At 38.7% G+C, this 15,759-nt stretch overlaps 1 protein-coding gene across 1 annotated transcript in view; it reads left to right on the top strand.

Moving 5' to 3' along the window:
- MDFIC2 (MyoD family inhibitor domain containing 2) overlaps nucleotides 1-15,759 on the top strand; it is a 100,334-nt gene that overhangs the window by 48,574 nt on the left and 36,001 nt on the right. Inside the window, exon 2 of the mRNA XM_024746996.1 lies at nucleotides 10,786-10,824. Coding sequence (XP_024602764.1) covers nucleotides 10,786-10,824 — 39 coding nt within the window. The remainder of the gene's footprint in view (nucleotides 1-10,785; nucleotides 10,825-15,759) is intronic.

Raw genomic sequence — 15,759 nt, forward strand, 5'->3', positions numbered from 1 at the left:
GAAGGCTGAGAAGCTGTCACTTAGAATAATGCATGTGAAGCTACCTATCCCATTTCCTTTAAAGGTGACTGATCTTACCATCAACAAAGGAGACTCACTTTCCTTCTCTTGGTATCGTTTCCTCTGAGTCACATAGGCCCCCATCAGCAAACTTATCACATACGGCAGCCTCCTCAATGTCATCCTGTTTGATGCTGAGCAGGGTTATCTCCACTCCTCAGAACGTGCAGCTGTTTAGTTCTTTGGCTTCTTACATCTTGTGCACCTCCAGTTAGAAACTGACATCTTGTTTAAGCCTTCATTACCTCTCACCTGAACTACTGACTGCAAGAGCTCAAACACTGCTCTTCTAACCTAACCTTGTCTCTTCCAACCTGCGGCCAGCATTCTCTTTCTAAATTTGACCATATTAAACTTTATGGGGCCTCCAAGTTCTGAGCTATGCCTATTTCTTAAGTCTCATTTCCTGGAATTACTTCTATACTCCAGTGAAACCAGTCTGCTTCTAATGCTGCTTCAGACTCAACACTTTGCCAACTGTTGTGCCCTCTACATAAAATGTCTTTTCACTTTTTTTGGCCAGTTGGTAATTCTTCAGAACCCATCTCAAGCATTATCTCCCCAGTGAAGACATTCCTGCAATTGCTTTAGAAGGTTGATAAGATTCTACACGGGACCATGTCTGGACAATATACTCTGTCTTTATAGCACTTAATTACGGTACACTGCAATCATTCACTTCCTTGGGTATCTCTGCCACTAGATCACGAGTTAAAGAGTCCTGAGGTCAGAGATTATGGTTTAGCATTCCCACTGCCTGGCACAGTGCCTGCATGCAGTAGATGTTAGTAAATGTTAGCCTATGTCCTCTAGCACTCTCCTCCCTACCCTTCAAATAGTATAAAGATGGATTAAACTGGCTTGTTTGGACTTTTATTTTGAAGAAGTTAACTGAAAATTCTACTTTATTTGTTAATGTAATGTCTAACCTAATCTAAAAGACGAGTAAGCATCTCTTTATCACAGAAAATAGATGGAAACTTACATTTAAGAAAAAAAAATGTTGATGTTATTTTTGTTCTTGTTGAACTTCCAGTTTCTGTTTTCTTGATGACCATAATTCCATTTTGCATGCTTGTGACCTTGAATCTTTCTTAAGGCTCTAACTCATTCTACTTCTTGCTTCCCTCACCCCACACTTCTTTCACTTTATACTTCCTTGGCAAGAGCCCATAGCGTGTATACAATAGGGACAAAACCAATGATAATGATGATGGGGATAAAAAGATTTACCTTTTGCTATTAGAGTCACAAAAGTCTGAGTTTTTTTAGAGACATAATGTTATATATCAAAATTCTAATACAATGGAGTTGCTGCTTGGGTCTGTGGTTCAGAACTTGGTACAGTGCCTAAGATAAAAAATTCTATATACTTAAAGTCCCCTAAGAGGAACTTCCCTGGAGGTCCAGTGGTTAAGCCTTCGCTTTCCAATGCAGGGGGTGTGGGTTCCATCCCTGGTCGAGGAGCTAAGATGCCTTGTGGCCAAAAAAACAAAACACATAAAACAGAAGCGATATTGTAACAAGTTCAATAAAGACTTTAAAAATGGTCCCCATCAAAAAAAAAAAAAAAAAGTCCTCTAAGAAAATTCTTCATTCATTCACACAACAGATAATATACTTTACGTAATAAAGAATACGTACGAAGTGCCCAAGAGTATAGCTGAATATCTGAACTTAAATGTTTCTATAATACAACTTTCCTGGTGGCCTTAAAAAATTACTTCACTAAGTCTCCCATCACCATGAAAGTCACCCTCAACCTTCCAGATCTAATCTAGTTCCATCCTTGTAAGAAATATTGCCTATACCCTATTGCTAAGATGGTATGACATTTCACCCTATGCAGGCTAAAGGATATCTCAAAATGGAAATTCAACTATAGAGGAAATATTATCATTATGTCTGAAAAAGGAGGGAAATGACAAAAAATTAGAAGGAAAGAGAAAATCAATTCAATGGTGAGGGAATAAATTCATTCAAGCAGTGTGGATTAAACTCCTACGATTTGCTAGGCTCCATATTTGGTACCCAGGAAAACACATTTTAAAAAAATTATCTATCCTTTATGGCAGTTAGGGAGACAGACAGACACCAATTATTATGATAGGACCTAAGCCTTACACTGTTCAAGAATATTCTGCCCAGGACCTATAATTATAAATTTTTGAGCGGAGAGTCATGTCTCAACATAATATTGTGCATTACTATTCTGTGAGGAGGAAAGAGATTTACAATCTTTAAGATGGTAAGGCTGTTGTAAGGATAAGAAAAAGTTAAAGTTCTACCGGTTTTTCTCTAAAACCTTCTTTGCCCAATTATAATCTGCTTTCTAAACAGTACACGAAGCCTTGCTTTTATGGTGAAGATAGCCAGATTAAATGCAGGATGCCTAGTTAAATTTAAATTTCAGCTAAATGATGCATACGATTTGAGTATTAAGTATGTCCCACATATTGCGTGGGACCTCCTTCTCCTAAAATTTTTGCATCATCTACCAGAAATGCAAATTTCACTGGCCATCCTGTATTTTTATTTGGTATTTTTTAATTTAACATGGTAACCCTATTTATAGGGGTGCCCATCCAATCTTCAGACTCCCCACTTTGAGTGCACTGTATGCGGTCTTAACGAACGCAGTGGATCACACAGTGACTGAGATACAAAGCAGTCTCCTCGGCCTTGTGTTTACCACAACATTGTTTCTCAAGCCTGCAGGCTTGGACAGCTGAGTTCCCAGCTCACTTTCCTAAACTATTTCTGGTTTGTCACACAAGTAACAAAATGTGACCTTTATCCTTCTCTTCTCCTGAAGAAAACAGAAATTTTCTAAAGGGGTAAAAATAGCCGAAATTAAAAAAGACTATGAACTATTCCAGAATCTTGAGGCTGTCAATACTCTATGCTTTTAAATAGTTGCCATGGTTCACCCCAGAAGCATCTGCATATTTCTGTGGTTTTCTTCATGGTGTGTAGTGAACTTTGATATCTTTGGGGAATAAAAGAACTCTCTATCTGTCTATCTACACATATATATTTAACAATGCAAGTTATTGTTATATAAATGTAGGCTGTTGTCAATTTCAGTTCCCTGCCATATCAAAAGAACAAAGCAGGCAGGAAGAGCAAGAGGATGATCTAATATGCCTACGCTAATAACAAAGCCAGTGTCCTAAACTGGCAGTGGCAGCCCTCTTCTGCAGAGATTGTTTTTTACACCATCAGCAGACATTTTACAAAATTGGATGGTGACAGGAAGAGTACATTTTAAATTGTCAACCTTCATGATGTCCTTTTGAAGAATAGCAATTACATAACTCAGGGAGCTTTATTTTGCATTTGAAAAAATATGTATCTAAAGGAGTTTGCAGGGTTATGCAAGACTCCACATTCTGAATTCTTTGTAGAAATTAAGGTCCCTTATTTTTTCCTGTAATCTCATATCCGTTTTTATCCACTTCCTAGTTAAGGTGGGAATCAATATTAAGCAAGTAGTACAGAATTAAAGCTGCTTTTGATTTAAATTAACAAGTTCATTTAAAGAGGCCATCAACCATATGCCATTCCTTAACCATATTTAAAATCCAGTTTGTAAGTTTCCAAGGATCACACACCTTTTTTTCATCTCTATGGCATTAAAAAGTTTGCTTATAATATTCTAATATTTTGTTAAAGTTGTTTCCTCTTAGGCAATGAGAGAGGGAAATATTATGCAAAAGTAATTTTATATCACCCAAAAGTCATCTGGTCTTTTTCTTCTAATTCTCATCTTTTTTTGAAATAATTTTAGAAAAAAAAAACTCTTTAAAAAATGCAGACAATGCCAAGAGAAACGCATTGCAAGTACCCTAAATAGTTAATGTATTTTCTAAATGAATGATTTAAAATAGCTATTAAAGGAGAGGAAATGAGCTTAGGTTTCTAGTAATGACTTCTCCTCTTCAAAATGAAATCTGTAAATCCCTGATTGCAATTCCAAATCCCCAAAGGACCAGCAGTTCTGGGACCAGGGCTCACTGGCTTTATGTCTAATAGCACCAGATAAGTAGCATGATTTTTATATATGTAATTTGGGAGAATATTCAGAATTTATAGTCCCGGAGACAATTTATGAATGAATTTCCTTTTTAAAGTACATTATTCTAAAAATCAACTTTTCCACCCAAATTGTAAGCAGAGCACATAGGAATGTGAGAGGCACAGATATATACGTAGAGAGACATATGTATATATATTTATATATGCATGCACACACATGCACGAAATGTAAGTACCATTTTATTCATAAGAGCATAATGATTCAGCCTGTGATTGTTAATAAAAATGCATTTCTAACCATCAAATTTGAGTCTATTATTCTAAGTTAATTGCATTTGCCCTAAAGAGACTTACAGCTGGCTGTCAGCCTGTTTGTGTCAGTTTCATTTTATTCATCAGTCAATCTTGTCTCCTCTTCTTTTTCACATCCCATATATTGATCAAATAGATTTGTTAGCATCCCTCCACAGCTTTCACAGCATTTAAAAAAATAAAAAAATAACCTCCATATTATCATCAGATACATCTGATGACTTCATTCGTTCGCATGTTATCTTCAGTGCTATTTCAGTAGCAAATAGATGCCCTTTGGACAAGCCCATGAGATTGCCATTAAATATAACAGATGTAACTCACTCAAAGCGGCACTGAGAAAAAGTTAAACGGGAGAAAAAAGTGAACAACGGCAGTGGTCGGCGGCATCTCCGCTTTTCAGTTGGAATAGAGGATACTCATTGCGGTAAACATTAGTTCTTTACCGGAGTGTATTATGGAGTAAAAAGCATCTTGTTAAAATTCACCCTGAGAAGAGAATGTACTATTAGGTGGTGAAGTGGATTAAAGAAATAAATGGGCACCATGTTCCCACTGGAGCCAAAGAAAACCAGTGGGGGAAACAGAAGAGCAGGGAGGTTAGGGTAGAAAAGTAGTTAAGGTGAAAATCTGCAAAGAATTAGAATCTTCCTTGTGTGAGTCAAGTTGCTTAGAGAGGAGATAAAAGGCATCACAGGGTGAGGAGATAATTAGCAGATCAGAAGCAAAGCAGTTTAAAAGGTGACCCTTACCTCCTCTGTTACTCAGTCTAAGAAACTATAGACAATTATTACAGTATTTTCTCCAGGGATGTGTGATACAGTTTCTCCACATATCCTCCAAGACACAAAGCTCTCTCAGCATTGTCACTGCGTTGCCTGAGTTCAGTGCTTTTTATGGAAATTCCTTTACATCACGCCAGCCTTGTCTTTCAACCTTGCTTTAGATCAGTGATTCTCAAATGGGGTGATTTCACGCCCCCCAGGGGACATCAGAAATACCTGCAGGCATTGGGGGAAGGTGTTACTATCACCTGGTGAGTAGAGGCCAGCTACGCTGCTACACACCACACTGTGCACAGACACCCTCCACGACAAAGAGCTACCCACCCCAAATGACAATAGTGCTGAAGTTAAGAAACCCGGCTTTAGATGGCTGACTGAAATACACGTAACGCTAAAAAACAAAAACTACATCACAGTACAGCAGCAGGGCAGTGAGCAGGATTTTAGCAACTCTGAGAGGCAGAGAGCAGTCCAGCGACTGCACACAGGATTTCACACTCGCCTATTAAATAATACAATTCATTTACCTAGACCCCAGGAACAGTGGAGCAAAATACAACCCCAATTTTGAGGAGAACAAAGAAAAATGAAAATCATGGCTTGAGAGAAGACATTTCAAAGACCTCCAAGAGAAACCAACTGAAAAATCTCCAATCAAAAGACTCCGCGAGAAAATTGTATCACAGCCCCTAATCCTCAACAGACCTTAACAAGATGTTCATGAGCCAAAGACTCATGTCTGCAGAAGACAAAAGACATAGGAAACAATATAGTCTAGAGAAGGATTATTGTTAAGAGGCAGGAGGAAGATAAAACAGATTCCTCCACCTTACAATTTAGAACGCCTAAAAAGAATAACCAGAAATATGCTCAAAACCATGTTACAGTAACTGTTACATCTTTCTGCTCTTGGGAAATTAATATTTAGGTTAGACCTGGGGCAATATTTTTAAAACCTTTTTTTGATGAGTGCTTTTACCCCACCTGACTAGACACCCCTGCCTGGCACAGATGGCCAAGACATTTGCTTTTTTAAATACTCCATATTTCCACAGCCACCCACCAGACAAAAATTAGATTACCAATGCTTGTGTAAACTTTCCAAGCTCTGACACAATAAGATTCCAGGAAATGTACATGCACAGCTAAAAGCAGCATTATACATAATGCACTGTAATTCCAACAGACAAGTTGCTATCTTCGATAGATACACACACTTTCCATGCCAAACACATGAACGTCAATACATTTTTCTCAAGTTAAAATGGAAACCATTTAACAGATATAATGGGCACAATGAATTTCATTTTGCATTACTAATGCAGCAGAGGAGAAGGGAAGCTTTGGCAAGGATTGCAGTAAGACCAAGGGAAACAGGAAACAACTTAGAAGCTATCATGGCTGTGCGAGCTATTGCCCTAAAGCATGGTCATGAACCCAATGGCCACTGAGACTTCATATTCTCAAAACTCTAATTCCACATAAACAAATTTTTGACTCATGGGAAAAAAGTAAAAAATGGACAAAAGAGTGGTTGCATTTTTCGCAAAAAGGTCAAGAGAACGTCACCATCATTTTTTCCCACAGTTCCTGAAGAGATGTTATCATGACCAACTTGATTTTAGGGGAGATAAATTGGAGGCAAATGAATTAGATGATGTGTCATGTGAAAGGGAATTAGGAAGATAACCCAGGAGCCCAAATCCCCAGCCTCTGCTTTTACCACCGGAAATACGTATCCCCCAAGTCTCCTTTTCATCACTGTTAAAAAAAAAAATCAAAAACAGGAGTTACTTCACTGGCCCTTACCTTTATCTTAAAGTCTTTCTGGCACCTAAAATAGTTCACCTCAATCACTGCACACCAAAGAATTTTGTGGTGCTTTCTACTAGATTTAGAGAGTAAACTCTGAAGCCCTAGATAAACGTTATTATGCAACTTAGAATAAAGGTTTTGAGCACAGGCTACTGCAATCAGGCAGACCTCACTTCCAAGCTGATCTCGCCTACTTAGTGAGATGGGCAAACTGAGTGACTCTGAGCAAATTCCGTTATCAGAGTTTCACTTTCTCCATCCATAAAATGGGTGTATAATAGTCCTTATATTAATGGTTTTGGGGAAGGATTAAATGGGACCATGTGTGTAAAACATTAGGTAAATTAATAGTAGTAAAGTCTAGCAGCAGCAGGAACCCTTCCTGGGTTCAAATCCCTGCTTCCACAGCTTCCTGGCTCTGTGAACTTGGATAAAATCTCAGTTTCCTCACCTCTAAAATGAGGATAGTAATAATAATAGCTTACAGGATTGTTACGAGAATGAAAGCGACATAATAATAATAATGGCTTGACAATTCCTAACCTTAATTAAAGCACATTACATTCTAACCATAATCATTCTTTCCATCATATTTACAAAGGAGATTTAACATCTTTAGTATTAGGCTCCAAAATAAATGATGAAAGTATCTCAAAATGTAAATGCATATATAGAGATAAACTTGGAAAGAAACCAACTGGAGGAACAACATAAGACTTCCTTCATTATGTTTATCATGAGTTCCAGCAAGGATCTGTCTTTCTTTGATCTTATTTTTGCCCTTAGAAAAATAAAAACACATCTCAACACAGTGAACTTTTAAAAGTGGAAATATGACAATATTCAGAAAGCTCAGACCTAGCAATTCTTCAAAAATGCTCCCACTTCCAGCAACTGATGACTTTTTTGGCTAATGTGCCATATATGGTACCTCATCTAATTACAGAAGTCAGTATCACCACAGTCAGTCCCATGGCTAAAAATGATGTGACGGCAAATTGGTTATAAGATGTAAAAAATGGTGGACACAAAAATGAAGAATATCTTTGACTGTGAAAGGTCAAGATGAGTTAGTAAGCTATTAACTTGGCTCATTTTTCAAATGATGAGTCCATTTTTATGAGAAACATTCAGTGTTTTCAAACTGCTTATCAAGTTCCTAATTCTGTCATCTTAAAGGCCTATATTACTCAAAATTTTAGAACACCACTTAACATCTTAGTTGTCACAGTGATGTGACCTGGAATATGAAAATAACTCAAACTTTTAGCTTGTTTTTGTCTTCCCATGCAGAATAAACTTTTCAAAATGAGGGGCTTCTAAGGTGTACCATGTTTAGCCAGATAAAAAATAAACCAGATTGGTATGATAGTCAGCAGTAGAAAGAGAAACAAATTAAGTACTTATAATTAAAGATTGAGGAATGAAGAATTCACACTTTCTTAGAGCTATTATTTCAGACAGTCTGGTGTCAGAATTAAAAGCCAACCAGTGCATCTGTTTACATTGCCAAGGAGTTTCACAGTAAGGAGGGCTAGGAAACACATATTTTTAAAGTAGGGTCCAAATCCCAAAGAACACCTAAAAAATAGGATGCCAAAAATAAATGTTCTTGTGATTTCTATTGTCCAATGTCTAAACAAAGACAAAAAATTATGTTTCTTACTTCTCCTTTATAAACACAAGTGAAAGGAAAAAAGAGAGAGAGAGAGAGAGAAAAGAAAAGAAAAGTAATTCTGTTGCTTTGGCCACAGACTCCTTTTTTTGTTATCCTGCTTGTTTCTGGCTCAGCTACTGCTTTTCTTTCCCAGGATGAAATAATATAGGAAAAGCCGATTAAGGAAAACTTCACTCACACAGAAGGTTCACCAAGATGGCTCAGTTACCAAGCCTTAAAAGCTGAATGACAATGGCCACCTAAAATGACCATTCTATACTTTAAAGTACGTCTCCATTTGAAAAATTTCAGTTAACTCTTTGCTTATCTTGAGCTTTGAATTAAAGGAAAGTCCTCTTTAAAATCCACAGTGATGGATCGAACGTTGTAGTACTCAAATCTACCATTAGCTTATTTTTACTTCTCACCAGCAAAATTAGAGGTATTTTCTGCAATTTCAAAGATCACTCCTTTGGTCAGTTGAAAAAAATATATAAAAAGTAGTATTCTGTACACAAATAGACTTCCTTCCCTCATTTATTTATTCAACAGATATTTACTGATCATCTATTATTTGCCATACGCTGGGCTCATTGCTGGGAAATACTGAACTAAACAAGACATCACTGCATATAGCATATAATCATAACACAAGGTGTTACCATCTCTCCTATTGGAGGTACAGGGTTCTGGAAAGCGCTTACCAGTACAAGTGGACTAGGATGGACTTGAGAGATGATCAGCCCTCATATCTTTTATTTGACAGAGGAGGAAACTAAGATCTAAAAAGATTGAGTTGCATAATCCCAGAGCTCTTTACTGGAAACAAATCACAAGACTAGAATTCATGTCTCCAAATTCAAATCTCAACCTCCCTATATAGCAATACACTCCTCCCCAGAACATAATTTTCCTGAAAACAATAATGCCAAGCTATGAATGTCAAAGCAGTTGACTTGTTGGAAATATGCTTTGAGATCAAAGGGTCAACATTCTTCCTAATTGTACGGCATTCCCGATGGTGGAGAGGGAGGGCTCAGAGGTCAGACCCAACTGGATCCTAACCTTAAATCGACCATGCCTAACTAACTAGTGACCTTGGAGAAGAATGAAACTCTGAAAATCATCTGGATTTTAAAAAAATCTTCCAAGTCAGGATCACAATATCTACATGAAAGGGGTAAATTTCATGAAAGAAATTGAGTAGAAACACTACACATAAATTTTTGTCCCCTCTTCTCACTCATATAAATTGAACAGAACTGACTGAAAGACCAGGTTAGCAGAAACCACACCTCAGTTTATTTCTTACCAGTTATTTTAGCATAAGATCCAGCCTCCAATTTTAATCCATTTTCGTAGGTCATTTTTGGCATACCTCCACATAATTTAACATTTCTACTCTGTGAACGTTTTGGGAGTTAGAAAGCAGAGATTAAACAACTGAATTTAGAGAATTTCATCAGCATACATCCTCTAAAGAGAGATGGGAAGGAAACAACAGTCAGAAGAAATATTTAAAATGAATAAAGCCTCCTATATAATGTCGTGGGCCTCTTTCCATTATAGAACACAGAAAGCCAACTAGCATAGGTAAAGGGAATTTGTAGATTCCCGTATCTAGGATGTCCAGGAGTAGATGAGCTTCAGATGTAAGCGAATCCAGGGACCCAAATGATGAATTCAGCACCTTGCCTTTACTTTTTCTTGGCTGTTTGGCTCCCTGTTTTGGCTTTATTCTCAGGCTTTTTACACAAGGCAGGAAAGATGGCTTCTGTCAGTCACAAGCCTACATTATCTTTCTACCCCACAAAGGGGGAGAGAACCCTCACTTCCAGCAGGCTAATCTCAAGTCTCAGGGAGCAACCTGATTGGTACTGCCTGGTTCTTAGAGCCATCCCACAACAAACCTCTATGGCTGGGAAACAGAGGACATGGGTTACCATGTCTCTGTACCTGGAACACTGATAGACAAGACCATTCCACTCAAGCTACATGGAATAGGTCCTCCGTTGGAAAGTGGGTTTCTCTTTCCTGAAAAAGGGAGTAAAGGGATCCTGGAAAGGCAAAAAAATGGATATCCACTCAAATAATTATTTTTAACTTCCCTTCTTTTAGGACCATGCAGCTCAATTCAAAATCCTCTGGAAGACCCTGGTAGGTTCATTTTATTTCTTTGTAATAGCTTCCTATACTGGCTAATGGGTACTTTTGGTGCAATATGATAAGGGAAGGACTCCATCTTTGTCTACATCCACAGTATAGTGGCCACAGCACCGGCACACACATCATCACACATCTGCATTATTCAAGGCATACTGCAATCAGTTTTTACCTTGAAGGTGCTTATACCCTGTCTCTGCATACATGTTAGGCCAACAAAAGTTTAAAAATCATGTATTCATTTATACAATACATGGATTCAGAGTCTATGTTTAGGAGCCTATGTTCAGCTTTGAGGGATGACAAAAACCTCAGTCTCTGTCCTCGAAGGACCAAGGAATCTCTCAAAGATATCACTTGAAGCTGGAATTTGCAAAGAGGACTCCATGTATAATTAACACCTGAGCTGGGTTTGGGGGCATAAGTAGAAGTTTCACTGTTAGGCATGTACAAAGAGGCCAAGACAGAAAAGTTGAAATGTGCTTTCTCGCTTAGTGAAAAGATGACACAGAAGAATGGGGAATAAATAGCAAGGTAGCTTTTAAGCATTCAGCAATGAAAGTCTGCCTAAATACATCATGGTTCTCCGGTAGGAGGCAATACTGTGCCCCACTTCTTCAGGAAGAGGCAGGGCTAAATGAGCAAGACGCATTAATGAGGGGAAAAAAAAATCCAGCGTCACATTGACAAATACGGTACGGCCCATTTACATTAAGTAAAAATCAGACATGCGTATGTTCGTTAATGTAGATAAAAGGTCTAGAAATGAATTATCCCAAACTGAAAATAGGAACAACCTCCATAAAGAGTAGTAAGAATGAAGCAAGCAGCAGGAGTGAGGTGGGAATTTTCCTTTGCTTTTACACTTCCGTATCACTTAAGCTCTTTTTTTTTCCACAATAAAATTTTATCTACATGTTGCTTGTCTAATAAATAAATATTGTTTACATAGAAGGAAGTTTTTGATCAAAATAAGGACCCAAATAACACTGGCAGGATAAGGAGTGTGAACTTTAAAAAATTAATGTTCTTGTTATTTTTGGTTGTCAGTGGGGTAGAGAGCCAATACCCTGAGCGAGACGTTAGGAAGAATAACATTTTGCAGGTGGGTGGGATTATCTTCAAGCCAATAAACAAATAGGCAGGTAGAACTCTTTGGAGGTCGTTACATAGATAAATGCTTATATTTTGTAGGTGTAAATGTATATATAAATTAAACAAATATATAGCCTAAATAAATATATTTTATATAGGAGGTTATTCGAAATACATATAATGAACATATATAATAATGAATATATATAAATGAACAATAAGAGTTAGGGAGAGAGAAGAAAGACAAGTTCTTTTCTGAGTATGAGGGACTTTAAGATATCAAAGAAATGCCTTTAGGGATGTTTGCTTGCAAAGTGTCTTAAAGACAACACATCTGGATATGGAGATCACAACAAGCAGAGTCGGATTTCAGGTGAGATGTGGCAGTCATCTACATGAAGACGAGAAGTGAAGTAATGAATGAGGTCAAAAGGTCATCAGGGAATAAATGAGGTCAGCAAGGGAAAGAGTGAAGAGAGCCTAAGGCAAAGCTTTGAGAAGGATCATCCATTAAGAGAAGAGAAGCAATGCACTGGCTCATTCATTCGCAACTAATTTTTTTCAAGGACCCTGAGCCAAACACTGTAGGTTTTGAGGACAGAATAGAGCGGTGGAAAAAATGGCATGGTGACTGCCCAGAGGGACTTATAACCACTGGAATGAGAACACCCACTAACATTAACTGAACGCTTCGTGACTTTGCAATGGCACTGAAGCATCACATCAACCTTAAAACAATGTTATTACCATCTCCTCTCTATGGATGAAGACATGAGGCTTAGTGAGGTGGGCGATGTGTCCCAAGTCGTACAGCTATGAAGTGGCAGGGACTTGATTTGAACGCCAAGTTTATCTACCACCACAACTCATAAGCCTGTGTAATGCTGCCAAGTGGCCAACCAAGGGGTCATAGAAGAAACATGAGAACAGAAAGAGAAAAAAAAAACAACAGCATTCTAGGCTAAAGAAGACAGGGACAGAGTCATGGGCCTGCTAAGCCATGTTATCAAGGAGGAGGGAAACTGATGCAAGATCACTGATTTGATGATTAGAAAGTCATATATTCATTCATTTAGTCACTCAACCAATATGTATTAAGCAGCCAGCATGTATTACCGCATGGGCTTTGAAAGATCAGTTTTACTTCTGTGGGGATGGAAGTCAATTGTGAAGGATTAAGGAATGAGTAGATGGTAAAATCGCTTGCGTTAAGGACTCCTCTGAGGAATTGGGTGATGGAAAAATTAGCTTAAGAAGGATTTTCAGGCTATGGTGTACCTAAGCAAGCACGCAGAGGCAGGATGGAGTCAGTAGAGAGAGTGAAAATACAGGGAAAGAGGATGATGGTGAATACAGATGCTTCCTATGGATGGAGAAACAGAAGGAGACGCAAACTCCTGAGGCAGAAGGTTATCTTTAAAAGGAGGAGGGTCCCTTTTCCTCTGATAGGGGGTAGAAGAAAATATAAAGGAACTGAGAAATGCTGCTGCAAAATGCAATCATAGGAAACTGTACCAATAAGATTTTATGTGCACACTTCTAGACATTGGTTCTCGACCCTGGCTCCACACTAGAATCATCTTGGCAGTTGTTACAAACTGTGATGCTTCGACTGAACTCCAGTCCAATTAAATCAGAAAAATGTGAGGTTTCTTCAGGCTGAGGATATCCAAGGCTGTAAAGAGGACTTGGCGAGGTGTGACTAGCGGGGAGGTTACATGTGATAACAACTTGAGTAAAATCTGAAAAACTAGGATCCAATAAAGAAATGAATTTGCCTAAAATAAAGGAAGGAAGGAAGGAAGAAGTGGGCAAGAAAATAGAAACATTAGTATGTGGGGAGATGACAAAGGATCCTTATAAATTTCCAAATTGCTGCAAAGTAGATACACGTGCGTCCCATTACTTACGACCATAAGCTGTACTAAGCACGGGTCTTAACAGTACTACTCTCTTTTGCATTCCCAATCAATCTGCATCAGAGTCCCTGGCATACAGTGGATACTCAATAAACATTAGTTGAATGAGTAACTTAATAGAAAAACAAATGTATAACTCAGGTGGCAGCCCAGCCCTCTCTTCAAGTATCTAGAATCCTTGAGAACGGTGGAATCGTCTCATACGCAATCCCAAGTCACTCACTGCAAATACTTCTCACATCTCAGATCTACATGGGGCCTCAGCTGGTTTCAGGGGATATGATTTCAACCTCTTTATTCTTCATGCCATCAACAATAGGTTATGTGGGTAATCGATTTTTACTAAAGTTTTACAGAATTGAGAAAACAATGGGGAGGAGGGCTTTATCAGCAAAACACCAGCCAGCAAGCAATTTAAAATTAGCTATTAGACAGCCATAGTGTTAACTATGTCACTTGGCCTTTCTCATTGGCCCTTATTCCATGCTGAGCCCTTGCCTCCTGCCATCTTGCTGCACTCTTATTTCCGTCAAGCTTCACCAGTACCACCCAAACCACAAATTTCACCTTTTCTTATGCAGAGCAGTTTCACTATGACTATCTCCTACACAGAGGCTTGAGGGGATCTCACTTTTAGTACCTAAACTTTCCCAGAAGTGCTTTTGCCAAACCAAAGGTTAGATATTGACCCCAACCTTTTTAGGGCCCCAAACGTCCATAGCCAATTATGACTTTAAATGGCCTTTTCCTTCCTTCCATACAAAAGAATGAATCATCCTGGGAGGACAAATGGAAAATCCCCAACCCAACAATAAATGAGGCCCCGTGAGGGAATAAACATTCGTCATTGGAAGTCCACGGAATACGTATACACATTACTGTTGAGAATAATCCTTACCTTGTTTATTGGGGCGTCTCAAAATTAGTGTCTTTGTCTGTGAATGTCATCATCGTATCCAGTCACATGAGCAGTGATGTGAATACAGCGGGCACTCAACACAGACGCACTAATCATGAGGATAAAGGGTAAAGATGAGATACTCTCTGAGATTTTATACCTTATAATAATAGTGGTAATAATAGCTGCTTTGTATGTCCAAAGCCGTTTAAAAGCATTAACATTTCACATTGGCCACACATCCTCGGAAAGGAGATCAATATTTATTCTTCCAAGTGTGTCAAGTATACAGTTGCGGAACCTCGAGGTGAAAGTTTCACCCTGCCAGTGTCAGCCTCAGAACTTGGAAATCACATCCCCAGTTCAATGTGTCAGAATAATAAAGTGACCCCGGCTGGCTGAATGTATTCATTAATGGCTGGGGGTGGGGGGTGGGAAGCAGGCGGAAGGAGCAGACAATAAGGCTTTGGGAACTCACAGCGCTAAATAGCCGGCAAGGAAACACTATTATTTGGTGTTGCATCAGTTCTGGAAGGGAAAAAGATACACACACACAGAGACATCACACATCACAGCAGTCCTGTTTAGTCCTTTCCAATGAGAATTTATTTTTGTAACTCCTGGTCCAAGTAATTTTATTGCCACTGATTGGAAGGGGAGGGGGATGGTAGTAAGAACTTCCTTCTGGCGTGTCTTCCCCACCCCCCCCCACCCCCCCGCTTAGTGTGTGTTTTGCTGATTAAGCAAATCGACCTTAATTAGGAACTAAGTAGAAAAGAACTCTGCAAGGTTTCCTTAAGCAGCGTCAAAACGACCACAGCCCATTCTCAGAGCCCATTAAGAGGTAATCAACCAACGCAACTAACAAGTCACTCAGACCAGACTTTTGGAATTTGGCTCTTTTGTTCTGTCAGTTTGAAGAGCGCTGGGCGAGTGATGCAATTTAGAAGGGAGCTCTTTCAGAGCTTTCACTCAGGAAGGCATCGGGAGCTCTGGGGGTAGAGCTTACTTAGCTCA

Source organism: Neophocaena asiaeorientalis, unplaced genomic scaffold (genome assembly GCF_003031525.2).
Source record: "Neophocaena asiaeorientalis asiaeorientalis breed wild unplaced genomic scaffold, Neophocaena_asiaeorientalis_V1.1 scaffold130, whole genome shotgun sequence".
In the NCBI taxonomy this organism is placed as follows: domain Eukaryota; kingdom Metazoa; phylum Chordata; class Mammalia; order Artiodactyla; family Phocoenidae; genus Neophocaena; species Neophocaena asiaeorientalis.